Source organism: Brachionichthys hirsutus, chromosome 2 (assembly GCF_040956055.1).
Source record: "Brachionichthys hirsutus isolate HB-005 chromosome 2, CSIRO-AGI_Bhir_v1, whole genome shotgun sequence".
NCBI lineage: Eukaryota > Metazoa > Chordata > Actinopteri > Lophiiformes > Brachionichthyidae > Brachionichthys > Brachionichthys hirsutus.
In genome coordinates this window covers 13602940-13618845 of record NC_090898.1, presented here as the reverse complement: position 1 = coordinate 13618845, position 15906 = coordinate 13602940, and the positions used below count along the sequence as shown (strand labels likewise).

General features: G+C 46.8%; 2 protein-coding genes across 3 annotated transcripts; one reads left to right on the top strand and one right to left on the bottom strand.

The window, feature by feature from the left end:
• Positions 1 to 93: 93 nt before the first annotated feature.
• On the top strand, positions 94 to 9834 carry bltp3a (bridge-like lipid transfer protein family member 3A). The gene is made up of 21 exons (XM_068747770.1): positions 94 to 137; positions 1160 to 1322; positions 2580 to 2618; positions 2794 to 2885; positions 2986 to 3175; positions 3268 to 3408; positions 3495 to 3665; positions 3831 to 4011; positions 4118 to 4204; positions 4625 to 4786; positions 4917 to 5053; positions 5719 to 5866; positions 6112 to 6305; positions 6440 to 7560; positions 7667 to 7833; positions 7907 to 8046; positions 8165 to 8315; positions 8729 to 8985; positions 9153 to 9261; positions 9406 to 9497; positions 9718 to 9834. Exons 1-21 carry the CDS (start codon positions 94 to 96, stop codon positions 9832 to 9834), a joined length of 3903 nt encoding a protein of 1300 aa, XP_068603871.1.
• A 3145-nt stretch (positions 9835 to 12979) lies between these two features.
• Positions 12980 to 15029, bottom strand: taf11 (TAF11 RNA polymerase II, TATA box binding protein (TBP)-associated factor). 2 transcript variants are annotated; one of them, XM_068751458.1, is made up of 6 exons: positions 14892 to 15029; positions 14393 to 14584; positions 13797 to 13930; positions 13617 to 13704; positions 13436 to 13532; positions 12980 to 13346 (listed from the first exon to the last, which is right to left on the bottom strand). In XM_068751458.1, the coding sequence occupies exons 2-6, from the start codon at positions 14567 to 14569 to the stop codon at positions 13216 to 13218; spliced, it is 627 nt and encodes a 208-aa protein (XP_068607559.1). In that variant the 5' UTR covers positions 14570 to 14584; positions 14892 to 15029; the 3' UTR covers positions 12980 to 13215. The 2 variants fall into 2 exon arrangements, with proteins under 2 accessions (XP_068607559.1, XP_068607567.1); XM_068751466.1 differs by having other exon boundaries at positions 14393 to 14610; positions 14892 to 14985.
• Positions 15030 to 15906: the final 877 nt, after the last annotated feature.

Here is a 15906-nt window from a genome sequence, read left to right as displayed (position 1 = left end):
TGCGATATCGAAATGTCTCCGAGCTAGTTTACCTTTATTTCAGAGGGGAAACCCCGCTTATTGTGCACGAGACAGACATTAGCAAAATAAAATATGGCCGGGCTAATTAAAAAGCAAATTCTGAAACATTTGTCAAGGTAAGTGTCATTTATTGTGAGCGCTAGCCGGTTAGCCCAGTTGAATGGTGCCTCTAATGTTGCAGGCTACGAATACGGTAAACGCTAGTTTAATTACCGCTAGCGCTTGGCGAGGCTACACTAAATGCTCGCCGTGGTTACTGTTTGTTGGTGAATCTTTACTCGCCGTGTTTGAACAGGCACATAGGGGGAAAAAAAACACGATAAGAGAAAGTGAACGCAGCAAAACAATCCAAACGTGACTGAAATGAATAAAACATAATCACAATTAAACATTTCGGGGAAGCAGCCAAACAAAAAAAAAAGATGCATTAGGTGTAACATTTTATCAGTGTGGGAAGAGATGCATCCATCTTTCATCCATTGGTGATTTTTGTCAAACATGTAAATAAAGTTTTTTTTTAAGACCATTTGCACATGGATTCGTGTTGGGGCTAACGCATGATAGCCATTGATCACTCCTAGGATCTAATAATGAAACTTCAGCTTGATCTGGCTTTTTTGGGAAGCGTTTACTTCATCTAGCATCTTGATGCAAAGACTCAGTGTTTCCAGCATCCTGTCTAGATCTGCCTGCAGTGTTTCCTCTATACAACATGTGTTTTGTGTGCATATGAGATGGAGGTAGAGAGGAGGGCACTTCAAGGGCGTTGCTTCTGTTTCCTGGGGTATCTTTCTTTTTTTTCCTTTTTTTAAGATTGTATTTTGTACAATATCTTCTTGATCTTTGGAATTTCTGTTCTCCCTAAACCATGCTAATCTCGGTTATCAGCCTATTTTGCTAGTTTTATGAACACAATGGCGCTACTATGCACTGCAATGGCATTGGCTGCAATGTAATCCACTTCATTAAATCTTAAAATGAAACCATCCAAATGCAAAAGCAAAAAAACATTTTGGCCAAGCTGCATCATTGAATTTCAGCTATTTCTGTTTCTTGAAATCACCAGTGACGTGCACTGACTTCACGGTTTAACGTTTGTTTTGTCTCCCCCCTCCCCCCCCCCGGTTCTTTTCTTTAGGTTTACCAAAAATCTGTCCCCGGACAAGATCAACCTGAGTACGTTGAAGGGGGAGGGGCAGCTGTCCAACCTGGAGCTCGATGAGGAGGTTTTGCAGAACATGCTTGACCTGCCTACCTGGCTGGCTGTTACGCGGGTCTACTGCAACAAAGCCGCCATCAGGGTACGTTACCGGCCGGTCCAACCCGAACGTGTCGGGTTAAGGTGGGGGGGGGGGGGGGGGCAGTCCCTTTTGATTTACGAAGTCTACTGAAGCACATGGCAGTTCCAGAAAGCGGCGTATAATCGACCGATCTGCTTATCAATGCTCACCAGGTTGCGTTTGAGTACACGGAGTCACCGTGGAAATGAGAAGCGTCGGTACTGCGAGAGATAAGAACCGCCGGAGGGCCCGGCTGGGAACATTATGAGCCTTCAGACCGGCGCTGGTTCGTGATAATAGAGACACGAGGCAGGGGGACGAGCCGGAGGCTTAGAGGGAGCCTCGTTTTCTACCGGGCTGTCAGGACGGGTCGCTTTAATCAGCGTGTCATCGCCGTAATAGTGCATGTTTAACATTTAATTTAATTCTACTATATTTAAGTAGCAATCATGTTCCCAGCACCGTACGGCAGTATTCCGTATAATATTATTTATGTGATGTTGAAAGTACTCGATGTTTCTTTTCTTTTTGCTTTTCCTGACTAAAATATCCAAACCAAGACAGAATGCCTGCAACATTTGGCTTGTTTTACATCAGCTGCAAATCACTATGCAATGTAAAAAGTGAAGGTCAGTGAAGGATTGACGTGTAATTAAAAAGATAAATCCTTCAGAGGCCTCCAGGAACAACTACGGATTTTATTCAGTACTTTTGTTTATGAACAAATAATAAAAAAAAAACCTCATGATCTTTCCACTAATTAGCCAATGCTAAAATCAACATGCTAATATTGTCGCTCTGTGAGCATCATCCTGCTGTTGTTAGGGAATATTTCATTACGCTACTGTTAGTCTGTTTTTTATGCAATCTGGTTTAAACTCTTTTTTTATGTAGTGTACGCTTTATATCCCTTTTCTTTCCCCTCGCTTTCACCAATGATCTGATATTTTCATCAGCGTCTATTAGTTTGCAGCAACGCTTCCAGGTGGATTTTCATGAAACGCGTCGGGAGGGAAGAAGTTGATAAAAATTAGAATGAATAAAATTAGATTGGGGTTTAATTAAATGGACTCATGACTCGTTGTTTTTTAAAGTCTGGAACATAGTAATAGTAAAGTGCATGAAGACGTCTATTTAAATGTTGAGCAGTGAATCTAAATCTTAGTTTGAGACGTGAAACATTGTGAAAGCTTGACGTTCACTGCTGAATGATGAGCGGTGCAAAATGCTGAGACGCGTTTGTGACTGACTCTGTGGACCTTGCGGCTCTTTTTATAGATACAGTGGACAAAGTTGAAAACGAGCCCCATTTGCCTGGTAAGAATTTCTGTCAATCTCCAGTCCATTTTTTTTGCAGCAAGAAGCCCCCCTCCCTCTGTGTGTCTGTCTGAAAGCATGATGTCAGCAACGCCTCCCGGGGTTATTTTATCGTTTACTCTCTGTCTTGTTAACGTTTGGAAAATAATTTCTCGCCTTTTCCCCTTCTTTGCAGTTCTTGGATAAGGTGGAAGTAGAAATGAGGACGTGCGAGGAGCCGCGCCCGCCTAACGGCCCGTCTCCTATAGCTATTACAGCAGGACAGAGGTGAGATTCCAGCCGTTTCATCCAGCGCATATGACTTTGAACTCCATCGGTGGGGGGGGGGGGCATCTATATGGCCAACGTTGTCCTCATGTATTTACAGCGAGTATGGCTTCGCGGAGAAAGTGGTGGAGGGCATGTCTGTCAGGATTAACACCATCACCATCAAAGTGCAGGCGCGTGCCTTTCACGCCTCCTTCGAGCTCTGGCAGCTGCAAGGCAACAGCCTGAACCCCAAATGGCAGCGCAGCGACCTCAGCTTCACCCGCGTCACCGACCCGAAGAGAGGGGAGGTACAGAGCGCCCCCCCCCCCTCCGTGGCTGTAACGCTGTATTCTATATGTTGGATTGTTGCAGGATCATTTCATGCGTTTGCTTCAACCAGGTGTTGACGTTCAAAGAAATCAACTGGCAGACTCTGCGGATCGAAGCGGACGCCATCGAGAGTGACGACCAGGACCTCGGCAGCACCCCTCTACGGCTCATCACCAACCAGGGTCGCATTCGCATCGCCCTGAAGCGCCGAGTAGGGTCACGTCTTCGGCCGCTCGCGTTTGAAACGGAACGAATGGATGGAATGCGTTGTGTCTGTTTGTCCGTCGCTGCGCGCAGGTGAAGGACTGTAACGTGCTGGCGTCCAAGCTGCTTTTCATTCTGGACGACCTGCTGTGGGTTCTGACGGACTCGCAGCTCAAGGCCATCGTTCACTACGCCGAATCCCTCAGCGAGGCCATGGAGAAGTCGGCCCGGCAGAGGAAGAGCAGGACGGCTGCGTCGCTGCAGGTTCACGAGAGTGAAGGAGAATAAAGATATATATATATATATATTTGAAGGGCTTAAATATGAGTAAAAACACAAGAACTGAGACCCCCCCCCCCTCCCCTCAGCTCTTGTTATGCGCTGTATCCTATCACATGGCTTGCTGTCTTTCCCACATCTGTGTTTCAGACTGCTCCTCCTTCCCCTGGCCTCCACAGCCTTTGGTCGGAGCCCCCGCCGGCCCCTGCCAGCGCCCCCGGCAACACGAGTCAGCACTTTGAACTCAACGACGTCAAGGAGTCGTCTTACCACACGTTCATCTCCCGCCTGGACTTGCACATATGCAACGACAGCTCTTCAATGGACGAAGGTTAATAAATCGCCGCGTAGCAAAATGGCCGATGTCGTATTTACCGGGACGGCAGGACGATGACCGTCCGGCAGTCCTTTTAACGGCCTCGTGTGATCTTTCGCAGACGAACCGCTTCCGCCGGGGTTGCAAGGTGCCATGCAGCTGACCTTCAGGAAGCTGGGCTTCGATTACTATCCTGTCCACCGACCCGGTGAGCGTGACAACTGGCCCTGCAGTTTACTGAGAGGCTGCGTCCTGCTGAGGTGTAAACAGGATTCATTCAGGACTGGCGATCCAATAGTCGGCTGGGGGGGAGGAGGCGGGGGGAGGTGGGGGGGTGCACAATATAGCCCTGCTTGCTCTGCTCTGGGTCTGTCAATTGAGCAATGTCGGTGAGAAAAACACATTTAATTTGCTTTATAAGAATAAGAATGTGTGTTTCACCACTTTATATACAGCATGCATGAATTACATGAACTTGAAGATGTCCTGATAACCTGCCTGCCCCCCCCACCCCCTCGATGTAAATCATCATTAACAGTACGATGGACGGCGGTTTGGGGTCCTTCAGGTCTGTGTTCCGTTATCGGTGGCTGCTGAATCATTACCGCCCGTTTGCTGCCCCCAACAGCTGATGGATGTCGACACTGGGAGCGCCACAACGGGGCCATGGAGGCTCAGGCCCAGTGGGCTGCAAAGCTGCTGCAGGAGTACCAGAGGAGAGCCGAGGCTTCTGGGTTCCCGGGGCCGCACACCGAGGCGCCGCAGCCAAGCGTCGCCAAGGCTGCTCGAGGTAAGCACAGAACGAACGGGCAAGAGTGGATTTAGTATGAAAGACTCTGATCCCTAAAAGCATGTCTGGACATCGATGTCACGGTTTGACCGTCGAGCAGACTCACTTGTTTTCTCTATCTGTGCTTTAGATGGACAGTCGAGTCCCAAATCGAACCCGTCCCACGCAGAGCAGGCGTCCAGAAGGAACTCCGTCAAAGGGTCGTCTCTGAAGAGGCTCCGATCGAGCTGCCTGGTGGTCCGGGTGGACGACGTGAACGTTCACCAGGCAAGGGTTCATTTAACGGAATCATCGGAGGCGGTCAGGCAGAACCTCTCATCTGCATTTGTAGCATTGCTGGGATATTGATACGGAGGGAACGAAAGCCGCTTTGAGGTGGCCGGGCGGATTTCAGATGTCACTTTGATCATGTGTAAATGTTGGGAAGTTTAAAAATGTGAAAAGAAATACCTCTGAGGACGGAATCATCCCCACGTATGTCGTTTCCCTCGGCTGCTTCAGAGAGTTCATCTTCTTCTGAGAAACCCCCCCCCCCCCCCCCGCCTCTTCAGATTATACTTCTTCTTTTTTTTAATCATGAAACAAAGTGCTAGTTCCAGGTTTATTTTAGGTTTAAAGACCCTCATAGTTCCTCATTTGATCGGACCACAAACACCCCAGGGTAGTTTTCTGCATTAGCACTTTCAATTGACCTGGACAGAAAGCAACAATGACAGGAGGAACCAAAGGTTTATTGAAGCAGAACAGTCTAGAAATACATTTTATAAATAAAACTGAATTGAATTGCAGTCTCTGATGTTTCTTGACTCCGGCGGTTGAGCTCTGTCGTGCGTAACGCGCTTCTGCTTTGGTTGAATAATCAAGTTTCTCTTCTTTGTTTTTGACTAATCAAAATCTCTGTTCTCTGCCATATTGCAAATCTCAACGTTCAGGTGTCGACCAGAGGCCGGCAAAACAAGAAGACTCAGTCTTTGTTGTCCTGCAACCGCAAAGCTCTGAGCTTTCCGGCCGACGTACCGGCGGTTCATGTGCAGTTTACTGAGTACTACTCGCCTGACAATCCCAGTGTATCAGGTAGCGGCTGCGTGAATGCGTGAATGAGCTGTATGTAAATTAGATTTGTATCAACAACTTCTTTACCTCCAACCCACCAGCTGACTCCAGCACAATGTCCTTTTAATTTAGCGTCGTAACAGGAACCTGTTCAATTCAACACAAAACAGGACTTCCTGATTTCTCTTATTATTCATGTACTTTAAATATTCTTAGAATGCAAATATATAGATATATCAGTATCTCTCTTCTTCTTCTTCTTCTTCTTCTAGTGCCCACTTCAAACCTGTATGCCCAGTTCAACGGCCTCCAGCTCTGCGTTGACCCCCCCAGTGTGCTGTGGATTAGTTTGTTCTCCAGGGGTCTGCTGCACACCCTGGACCAGGTGAAAGCGTTCTACCATTTGCACGACAGCAGCAAGGCTGATGAGCACGTGGATGTTCGCGTGGATGCAGCGCAGCTCAAGGTGCAAATGCAAATCTTTACGTTTGCGCCTTACGTTCTGTTTTACATTGTTCGTCGCCTTTTTCCTTTTTTTCTTTTTTTTCTTACCATAACCGTCTGCATTCCGTATAATCCTGTTTGTGTTTGTTCCTGGAGGTGATTGTCCCCTTGGACTCTTCGATACTGGAGCATCCGGAGCGCCCCCAGTCCCTCTGTGTTACTCTACCCCAGATGATCGCCAGCAACGCTCGCCTCGGCCCCCACGGCTCCAGGGCCGACCTCGGCGCCACCCACGACAAGTTCGCCGGCTGCTCTTTCTTCCAGACTGCATTTCCCGGCCCCTTTCCCAGAGACCAGAGTGCCTTCCGTCCCATCCCAGCCTCCTTCCTCCATCATTCTCAAGAGGCCGAGCCCCAACCCCTGGACCGAAAGCGGCTACGATCCCGGGACGTGTGGTCTCTCAGTCTGTCCGGGGTGACCCTCGCGTTCGATGGAGCTCGGAGGTTCCCCAAAGGCAGAGCCCAAACTTTTATTGAGCCCTTTGCCGTGTCTGTGTGGTTGTGTCAACCCTCCGCCTTTAAGGAGGAGTCCCGATCCGACGCCATTCCCACCGGAGCCCGCCGACCTTCTTCATCATCAGAGCGAGAAGACGAGTCCTTTGCGTCTGTCCATGTCTTGGCTCACGCCATCACTCCGGTGAAGATGTGGCTCAATCACTACCAGTACGTTGCCCTGCTGAGGATGAAGGACGCCATTGCCCGACTGGGGGCGGAGCTGAACCAGGATCTAAGACACCAGAAACCCAGACCCTCGACTGTGTGTCTCGCTCTCTTGGTGGACTCTGCAGAACTGGGTCTCCTGTTGCCACCGGCGTGCTCCGGGCTCGAGGACGACGTCCCCCACACCCCAGGGACAGACAGCCCCAGCCTGACGGACTCTGACGTCTCCCCGACTCATCGGTCTGCAGATCTGCCCGTGGAGGAGAGCGCGCTAGAAAACGGCATCTCCTCTGTGGACACTGCGTTTGAACGGGACGAGCTGGACGGGACGGTGGAGGAGGCGAGCGAGGCTGTCGAGGAAGCCCCCGCCGTCTCGCCCGGACGGTCCCCCGTCCTCTCCCGCGAGCCGTCCACCTTTAGCCTGGAAGGAGAGTTGTCGAGCGCCATTAATGTCACCAAGGACCTCACCAAAGGGGCGTTTTCAATTACAAAAGACGCCTTTAGCATGCTGAGTCGTGGCTCCGCGATGAGCAAATTGTTCAGCCCCCCCCCGGCCAAGTGAGTGCCAGTGCTCCCCTGCTGCTGGGCCGTTAGCAACACGAGAGCGCTCACCACGTGGTTTAACTGGCTGCCTCCCAACACCTGTGTGCGTGTGTGTTCACAGGGACCAGCGCCAGCGTTCAGATGACCCCGCCCCCTCCCAGCATCCCATGGCGCAGTCGCCTTCCCAGCATTCCTTCGATAGTGCTATCTTGGACGGCAGCCTGCCCGATGAGAGCCTCTCTGTGGACAGCGACGCCAGCGACGGCTTGTTTGTTCTCCTGGACTCAGGTGCTCCAAACGGGACTGAAGGCGGCGCCTCGGTGGATTCCGTCTGCTGTAAGGGTCGCTTTCGTGTTTCCAGAGTCCGGCGTGGAGTCCATGCGTCCCAACCACACCCCCGCTGGCAGTCGAGGCAGTCCAGCTCCAGGGACGGAGGGGGGGTCATCAGCTGACCTCAGCAGCTCTCTGTCCCAAAGTACCGAGGACGTATCTCAGGATATGGTGGGTTTTTATCCTCTTATTACAGATTCCATGGGTGGATTGGATCCGTCGGTGAAGTCGCAGAAGTTTATAGCTCAAGAAATTGTCCTCAAATCTGACTTTATTGCGTTTATTGCAGTCGTCGGTGTTGCTGGTGATCCTGAGTGGGTCGGCGTGCACCGTGGAAGTAAAGGGAGAGGATCAAGTAGTGGCTGTAGAAGTCCAAAGTCTGAGCCCAGTGCAAATGGGAAATGTCAAGCTATCGGACCTGCTGGCCGGCCTCGCTCAAGGTAACCGGATCTATTGCTGCCGTGCTTGTCGTTTCCTGGCCAAAAACTTAAAGAGGCCTCTGCTGATCGATGGTATGTAGCTGTGCTACATTTTTCAGAGTTTTTCAATCAAATGCTTGAAGAAAAGTCCGTCGAACATAATAAACGGCTCTTAACTAAAGAAAATCACAGTTATCATGTAAATACTGAATGATAAAAGAAACACCTTTTCAAGCTTGCAGTCTGTCCTGGAAATGTTGAAGGCCCTTTCCTGTAAGGGTTGCGTGAAGGGAGGCGGTGATTCACGTTCAGGGAATTCTGCTCCACCTGTTTTCTACTCCTAGACTTCATAACACTCCGCCGAGCAGAAACTCTGAAACTCTGTGCGAAGTCAAATGTCTGCAGGGCTGACCTTTACCGTCCCCTCTCTGCAGCGCCAGGCAGGCCGGTCCAGCAGCAAGGTAACGGGAACTCGCCGGCGCTGCGCATGCGAGCAGAACTGGGCCCATCTGCTGCCCGACACTCTGCTGTGGCCGAGTCTTTGGGCTTCTTGGACATCAGAGTGCGAGATTGCCAGGCGGAGCTTTTAGCCTCTACCGTGGCTAACATCGGTCCCTTTCTTGAAGACGAATTCAGCGCTGATGGTCAACCAATGAAATTACACATGAGCAACGTCACCATCACTGTGAAGGTGAGTTGCTGACCCCCGGATCAGACCCTTTAGCGTTCTATGGATTACTATACTCACATGTGATTTTGGTCTTGATATATACCGAGGAATCAGGTCTTTGTCCCCAAAATACTACTTTGAGGTGACTATTCATGCATGTGGGGGGGGGCTGTTTGTTTGTCTTTCAGAATGATGGCCCTAAAATCTACCCAACAGCCCCTCAACCTGTCCCAGCCTCCTTCATCGTCAGCCAGCTGCTCCTTGAGCGCGGCGACGACGGCACAATGAGGCTCACGGGTGAGTTAAGATCAGAGCCTTTCTGCATCGTTTCAGTATGGCCGACGCCAGCGCCATCGGGAGGAGGACGGGCTGCCCAGCCGCCGCCGTCACGGGGAGACGGAACAGGAAGTGAGCTCTTCGCTGTGTCCTCTTTGATTGCAGCTGGAGGAACAGACCGTAAAGCCTCAGCAGGTGTTCCTGTGGGCGTGTCCGACGACCCTGACAGTTCCTGCTCGGCTCTGCAGCAGATCGAGGTGGGAGCTCGAGCATCGCATTAAATGTTCTCTGTATGTGCCTGCAGCAATGGGCGTTGCCTGGACTTTAAACAGGAATGTTGAATTACTGACAGCATGACTCCGACATGCAGCCACAGACACACACACACACACACACACATCTTGCGTCTGTCCCGAGCTAAAACACGCATGCGCTAACGTGTGTGTGTGTGTGTGTCCTCTGATCCTGCTGTTGCAGAGACAAACCCTGGAGTCGCAGCTCTCTGGCGCCCAGGCTGCGCTCACCAAGGCCCTCGGCGACAGACGACGCCTCCTTCTGGAGATCAGGAAACACGACCCCACATTTACGCTCTGATTCTCTCTCTGCGCTTCACCTTCCATATTTCGGTACCAGTTCTCCTCGAGGAAGAGCGATGGGACGTGGTGAGCGCCGCGCCTGCAACCAGCAAGACTAAAGCAGACATCGTTTGAACCGGAGATTCATCCCATGATGGATCGTTTCCACTTCCTATATCACACTGTATTACAAAAGAGCTCTTTGAACAGTTAGTGAACTGATTGTGTAGCTACATTAACGGTACTACTTTTTTGTCTGGATATCCCGACTGCGCTACTAAACTCAGATTACTTGATCATTTAACCGCCAAGTCAGCAGACTCTTTACGATGTTTGTGTTTGTCATGCACGGAGGAGAGCTAACGCCTCGCTTCGATTTGTTTCTGTTTTATTTGTGTGACGGAAATGCTGAGCACATGCCAAAATCTCTTCTTCGCTTGCACTGACACTGGCAGACAGTTTCTTGTCCAGTCGGCGTTCTTCCAATGAAACGCGTATTAGGTTGCGCGTGCTAATTTACAAGGAACATCACAAGAGTGGAGTAGGTTGCGTTACCACTACAGTCATCCGTTTCATTTTTAAGTGTTCTAAAGACATGATCAGCTGTTTAGGTACTGTGAAAGGTGGGTTACTCGCTTCTCATCGCCAGATCAGAAAGGGAGAAACGTTCTCACCGTTTGAGTCGGTGTTATTTTTCCATGTGCTTCATGTGTACTTTGGAACCGTGCGCTCTGTGGAGAGCCTTTCGATCTCCCACGGTCATGGTGGGCACGCCGCCCAGTCGTTTCAGTATTACTGTATCAGTGGGTTTAAAGAGGATTGGAATCACACCAGTTACAAGAGTAATAATACTCGAGCTCCCATAAACGTTTTTTTTTATAGCTTGCTTGGGAATGATTGAAACAGTTTATTACCTCTATATGGAAATTTATGTTCTGTACGTAGTAGCACAGTTCATTAACTCGGCGCTCATTCGGGTTATTTCACTTGTTTAGACTTATTTCAGTTTGAAATGTCATCGTTAAAACTGTTATTTCATGCTGTATTAAAGCCATATCAATATTTAAAAAACAAAACAAAAAAGAAGCTGCACTAATAATATATGCACGTAATGATGGAATCCACTAAAACCGGATATTTTTCAGTATGTTAATCCTGATCAGGTCCAGATTGCATCTGTCAGACCAGCTTCCATGCAAAGTTCTATCACTTTTTATTTATTTATTATTTGCATGGATTTATCAGTGACTGTTTAACAGCACAACATTCATTTTATGGTTGTTTTTAATGAGAAAGCTTTTTTTTAGGCCACATCTTGTACAAAGGTTCTCCACAGTGGCCTTTGGAAATATGCTCGGTTTAATCATGGGACGCACAGCTGTTCCAGTTGTGCGCTAGAGAGACCCCTGGCGGCTGGAAGCAGTCAGTGTACAAAATATTCAAAGTATTATTACCTTAGTTGTTAGAATTCCTTTTTCTTTCACTCTGGTGTCCTTGCAAGCTATGAACGACATAATCGTATTCTGAAGGAGGAATGTATGCGATTCAAGCAATAGAGAAAGTTTCCAGTTTTTCTCTACTTTTCTGACTATTCTGACTATTCTGCACATATCAGTCTATCAGAGTAATATACTGCCTTTTAACCTCAGGCTCACCTGTAGTTGTGATATTTCCAGCATTCCCTTTATTTGTTTTTGCATGGCCTTACATGTAGCTGTAATGTTTAATCCAGTCTCCCTCTCCTCAATCTGGCTTCAGTGTTAAGTAGCATCCCTACTCTGCTGTCAAGATGTTGCTTAGAGTTCCATCTGTTCGCAAAGTCAGATGGTAGATGGATGGAAAATGAAGCCAGACTCACTTTGAGTCTTCAGTGAAAACATTTGCCACTGGAAAGCAGATTCTTGTCTTGAAGTGATGTACTGTATTGTTTATGCCTTTTGAATTACTTGCACTCGTGTGATAAATTCACTAGAATTTGCACTTGTTTTAACGTGAATCACTGTAAAGGATTACAGAGGGGGTCCTTGTGAAATTTTCCAATGTGTGATGCAAATGTTGGAGACCCTGCAGACAGTATTTTTGTCAGTTGTGTAGTTTCATTTTGTAATGTCTTATCACTTCATCGAGGCTAATATAAAACTGGTTCTGTGAATCAAAGCTAGTTGGTTGAAAAAACAATAAATGATGTGGTTGCTGGACACAATTCAGTAGTGCTTGTCATTTTATTAATACAAATGTATTTCCATCTAAAGAAATATTACTCTATCAAAGTTTTTGGTGTAAAATACACAGAAGCCTAATTTTGTATCAAATCATAGTTTGCTGTTAACTTTGTGGAGAAGACACTCGTGAGGACGACATTATCCCTTTCTAATGAGCAAAATCCATCGGTATCCTCCATTAAGTAATTGGGTGCATGTCCGCAGCCAGAAGTCAAGATCATTTGTGAAGGCTGGAGAGAAGCCACATTCACAGACGACATCATTGGCATCAGACTGCGGGTCAACTCGGGTAAGCAAATCAAGGTGGGACGTCGGGGCTTTGCTGCACGCTCCTTGCTACATGGTCTACAGCCTTCTGGGCATCACAGGAGCTGCGAAGAGGAGAGCCACAGAGAGCCCCCAGGTGGATTTGGATTAAAAGGTCTGAGAAGTGGGCTAACGCTGCTGAGACACAAGCTGGGGTTTGATCACCCCGGCTGCGTCGAATGAGGGGAGAGCGTCTGATGTTGATGTTGAAAGGATCTCAGGAATCATCAGCTAGGGAGAGGATGAGTAACCTTGAAACATCTGCCCATGGACAAAAATCCGAGTTTTAAAATGTGCAATTATGGTTAAAATACACTCAACATTGTAGAGAAAATTGTACGCATAGTTTATGGGCTATGATTCACAGGATGACTTCTCTTCAGTCGCAACACGGTTTCACGGGTGCGACTTTAAGTGAGCGTAACATTCGCAATATCAAAGACAGCTACGTAATGTACGGTGGTTAATGCGTGCGGTTTAGTAAGGCGAGGATAGTTTGCTCGTCCTCAACACTTACATCTGTATAATGTCAAAACTACATATAATGGTGGATTTATGGATGTAGAATGTTTGGTGGAGCAACTATTTAGAGTTTGCTGTGGGAATTTAAAAAAAAGACTATAGAGGTGTCCACAACTGGTTCTTTAATGAGTACAAAATATATTTACAACCATAATACATAACAGAAAGTCACGAGTTTAACTAGATGTTCCATCATTTTGAGGTGAGTGGCCGTTCTATACCAGAGCAGGCTGCTTCATGTCGAGAATGATCGGTGTCTAGCTTGCTGCAGAGAAGCTACAGTGGCTTCATGATGACATCACACATTTCTTTCTGTCCAAAGTCTAAAAACAAACTAAAGCACAGGTGCTTCAATGAAAGAGGATATGCTTGTACTTGGAGTTGGAAATTTGATCTCTGCTCTTCAACCTCCTGACGGCTTCCCTCATATGCTTCGGCTGAAGGGGGGGTGTATCTCCCCACTTCTCACAAACATCCAAAGCTGCAAGGACAACAGCAGATGTATCACCGCATAGGATAAGAATTAAAACTGATAACACATCGTTAGGTCTGTGTCGACCTGCCTCCTACCTTCCTCGACAATTTCTCCGGCAAAAACTTTGGAAATACCAGACATGGCAATCACCACATTCTGGGACACCGATGATCCTGTTATGGACTGGATCAGCTAGAAGAGAAAAACATAAAAGGAAATCATCAAAGATGTAGCCACAGAGATGTAAAAACAGTGTCAATGTAAATGAATGCTTACCCTCTTAATAGCAGCCTTGGGGAAGGCAGACCGTCTGTACATCTCATAGCGATTCAGCTGCTCCTCAGAAAACGACGACACCAAAACTCTGTAAGGCACAGCATGCAGGGGCCGATGATGTTTACTGGTACGAGACGTCAACAGATGATTTTAGGATTGGAGCAATATGCCAAGCCTTACTGCATCTTTTGTATTTCATCCTCGTCGACTTTGTGTCGCTTCTCCTTTTTCTTCTCTGGTTCCACCTTGAGTCTTTTGGAAGAAGGTTGGCCGGAGGTTCCTTCTTCTTCTTCATCGTCCCCAGTCGCTATTTCCTTCACAGTGGAAGACAACACTTGTTTAGAGCCATCAAACATGTTAATAATGTTAAAACATTTTAATATTACATAATTAGTTATTACAAAATAGTTATTACTAAGTGTAATTACACTTAGTTACGTAATTCATATGCAAGTGATGAATAAAGGAAACATTTAACATTGTTATGATCATTGAATGACAAAGTTTAATTCACAAAATGTCCCGACACACTGATAGCATCCTGATTATACATTGAAAGACGTCTGACCCTTAGTAATACGTTTATACTGCTTAATGGGATACAGGTGAGTATTTTAGCACATAGAACAGTGCGAAAAACATTGAATATTGCATCACTTTACAGTAATGCAGCTTTTAAAACCTACAAAGATATATATGACACACACACACACACACCATTAAATATAACAATGATCCCAACCCTAACCCCACGGAAATAATGCAAAATAACTCACAGATTTACAGTCCGGCCTGGGAAGATCTTTCGAGGATGGCTCCTTGTTTTCATCTGCAGGTTTTGTTGTGACGGGTACGCCTTCGATTTTCGTTGGCTTAACATTGGGAGGGTCCTCTTTAGCAGACGCGTCTCTCCCCGGTGTTCCCTCCGGTTTGATTCGTGCAGGGTCGGCCATAATCACTCGGGCTCTCTAAGAATAGCAAACATCCGAAAGTCCTGTCAAGTCAACGTGATAATCACTGAATAGTTCGGTGGCAACAAGTATGATAACGCAACACCTTTATACTCTGTGTCGAGGTGTCGTTAAACCCGATTCATAATTATATTTGTCACATCTGAATAAAAGTGGCTGCATTTACGAATGCAACATGCACAGCTACTGGCTAGGTGAGAATGCTAAAGCTAAAGCTTTATGGTCAAATAATATTACCTAGTTTGTAACGTACGTTCGTTTACAAGGCAGCTACCACTTAACGCAAAAAAAATATTATACCTACAGTTAATTCGATTCAAGCAAATCCTGCGAGCCGATGAGAAATTGTTGCGTAAAAACAACAACCGGTACGCGAACTGTTGATAGAGCAAAAGTAGTATTTCCGGTTCCTGATTTGAATTAACTTTATAGACACTACCACAAAAACCTGAGCGTACAACAATAATGTTGCGTTCCATGGACTGGGAATTGTCGAAATACATGCGGTTGCGTTAGCTTTGTTGAAAGCCTGACAAAAATAATATTTTTAATATATAGTATTACTACCATAAAAAATAATGTGGTTCTTTTTATTGCTTTTTCCCCAGTGTTTTAATACTGTAGTCTAGGGATGGGACAAACAACCCTGGCGCGTCAGCGCTGTGTCGAGTGTGAAACCCCGGATTGGTGCGCGTATCGCTTTAACAAAAACACACGTGACCGGTACAGGAGTCGTGTCGTCCGGATGTGCCGCGACAAAGGGAAACAAAATGTGTCAACATGTTGCGGGCTCGTTGGAGGGAGATTCCATTGTTTGCTGTCGCCTATTGGATTTCCGCTTTGCTCCCACTCATGGATCGTTCTCAGAAATTTGTGAATGAATCAATTTTTAGTGTGTTATTTCATATGGTTAAACACTTTGGTTAACAAAATCTCATATAAATTCCAGATGTACGTGAATGCACCAGAGGTCACTGGAGACTACTAAAACACATAAACATCAAATATGAAGTTTATTTCAGATTTATTTTCAGAGTTTGTATTTATTTCTTACAACTGTACTACAACTTATGGAAATACGCTGTTCCCACAGTAAATTAAATCGTGCAAATAGTTTCTAAGAATTGTTTTATTAGGAAATTTGTAAGATGATAAAGTAAAACTGACATTTAAAGCATGTCTTACTACTACTCCAAAATAAGACGACATCTTGATGACGCGCATCCATCTCTCCTATCAATCCACCTCTTCTATTGAGCAGCGATGGCGTGTGTGTGTGTGTGTGTGTGTGTGTGTGTGTGCGTGTGTGTGTGCGTGTG

What these genes read in the sequence shown, in the direction of transcription:
- taf11 (XM_068751458.1), bottom strand. Translation starts at nt 14,569, where the DNA reads ATGGCCGACCCTGCACGAATCAAACCGGAGGGAACACCGGGGAGAGAC. An exon ending in CCAGGCCGGACTGTAAATCT is followed by an intron (nt 13,931 to 14,392) that starts GTGAGTTATTTT and finishes TCCACTGTGAAG; the next exon opens with GAAATAGCGACTGGGGACGA. An exon ending in CGGAGAAATTGTCGAGGAAG is followed by an intron (nt 13,347 to 13,435) that starts GTAGGAGGCAGG and finishes TTGTCCTTGCAG; the next exon opens with CTTTGGATGTTTGTGAGAAG.
- bltp3a (XM_068747770.1), top strand. Translation starts at nt 94, where the DNA reads ATGGCCGGGCTAATTAAAAAGCAAATTCTGAAACATTTGTCAAG. An exon ending in GTTTGTTCTCCTGGACTCAG is followed by an intron (nt 7,834 to 7,906) that starts GTGCTCCAAACG and finishes TCGTGTTTCCAG; the next exon opens with AGTCCGGCGTGGAGTCCATG. An exon ending in CGGCACAATGAGGCTCACGG is followed by an intron (nt 9,262 to 9,405) that starts GTGAGTTAAGAT and finishes CTTTGATTGCAG; the next exon opens with CTGGAGGAACAGACCGTAAA.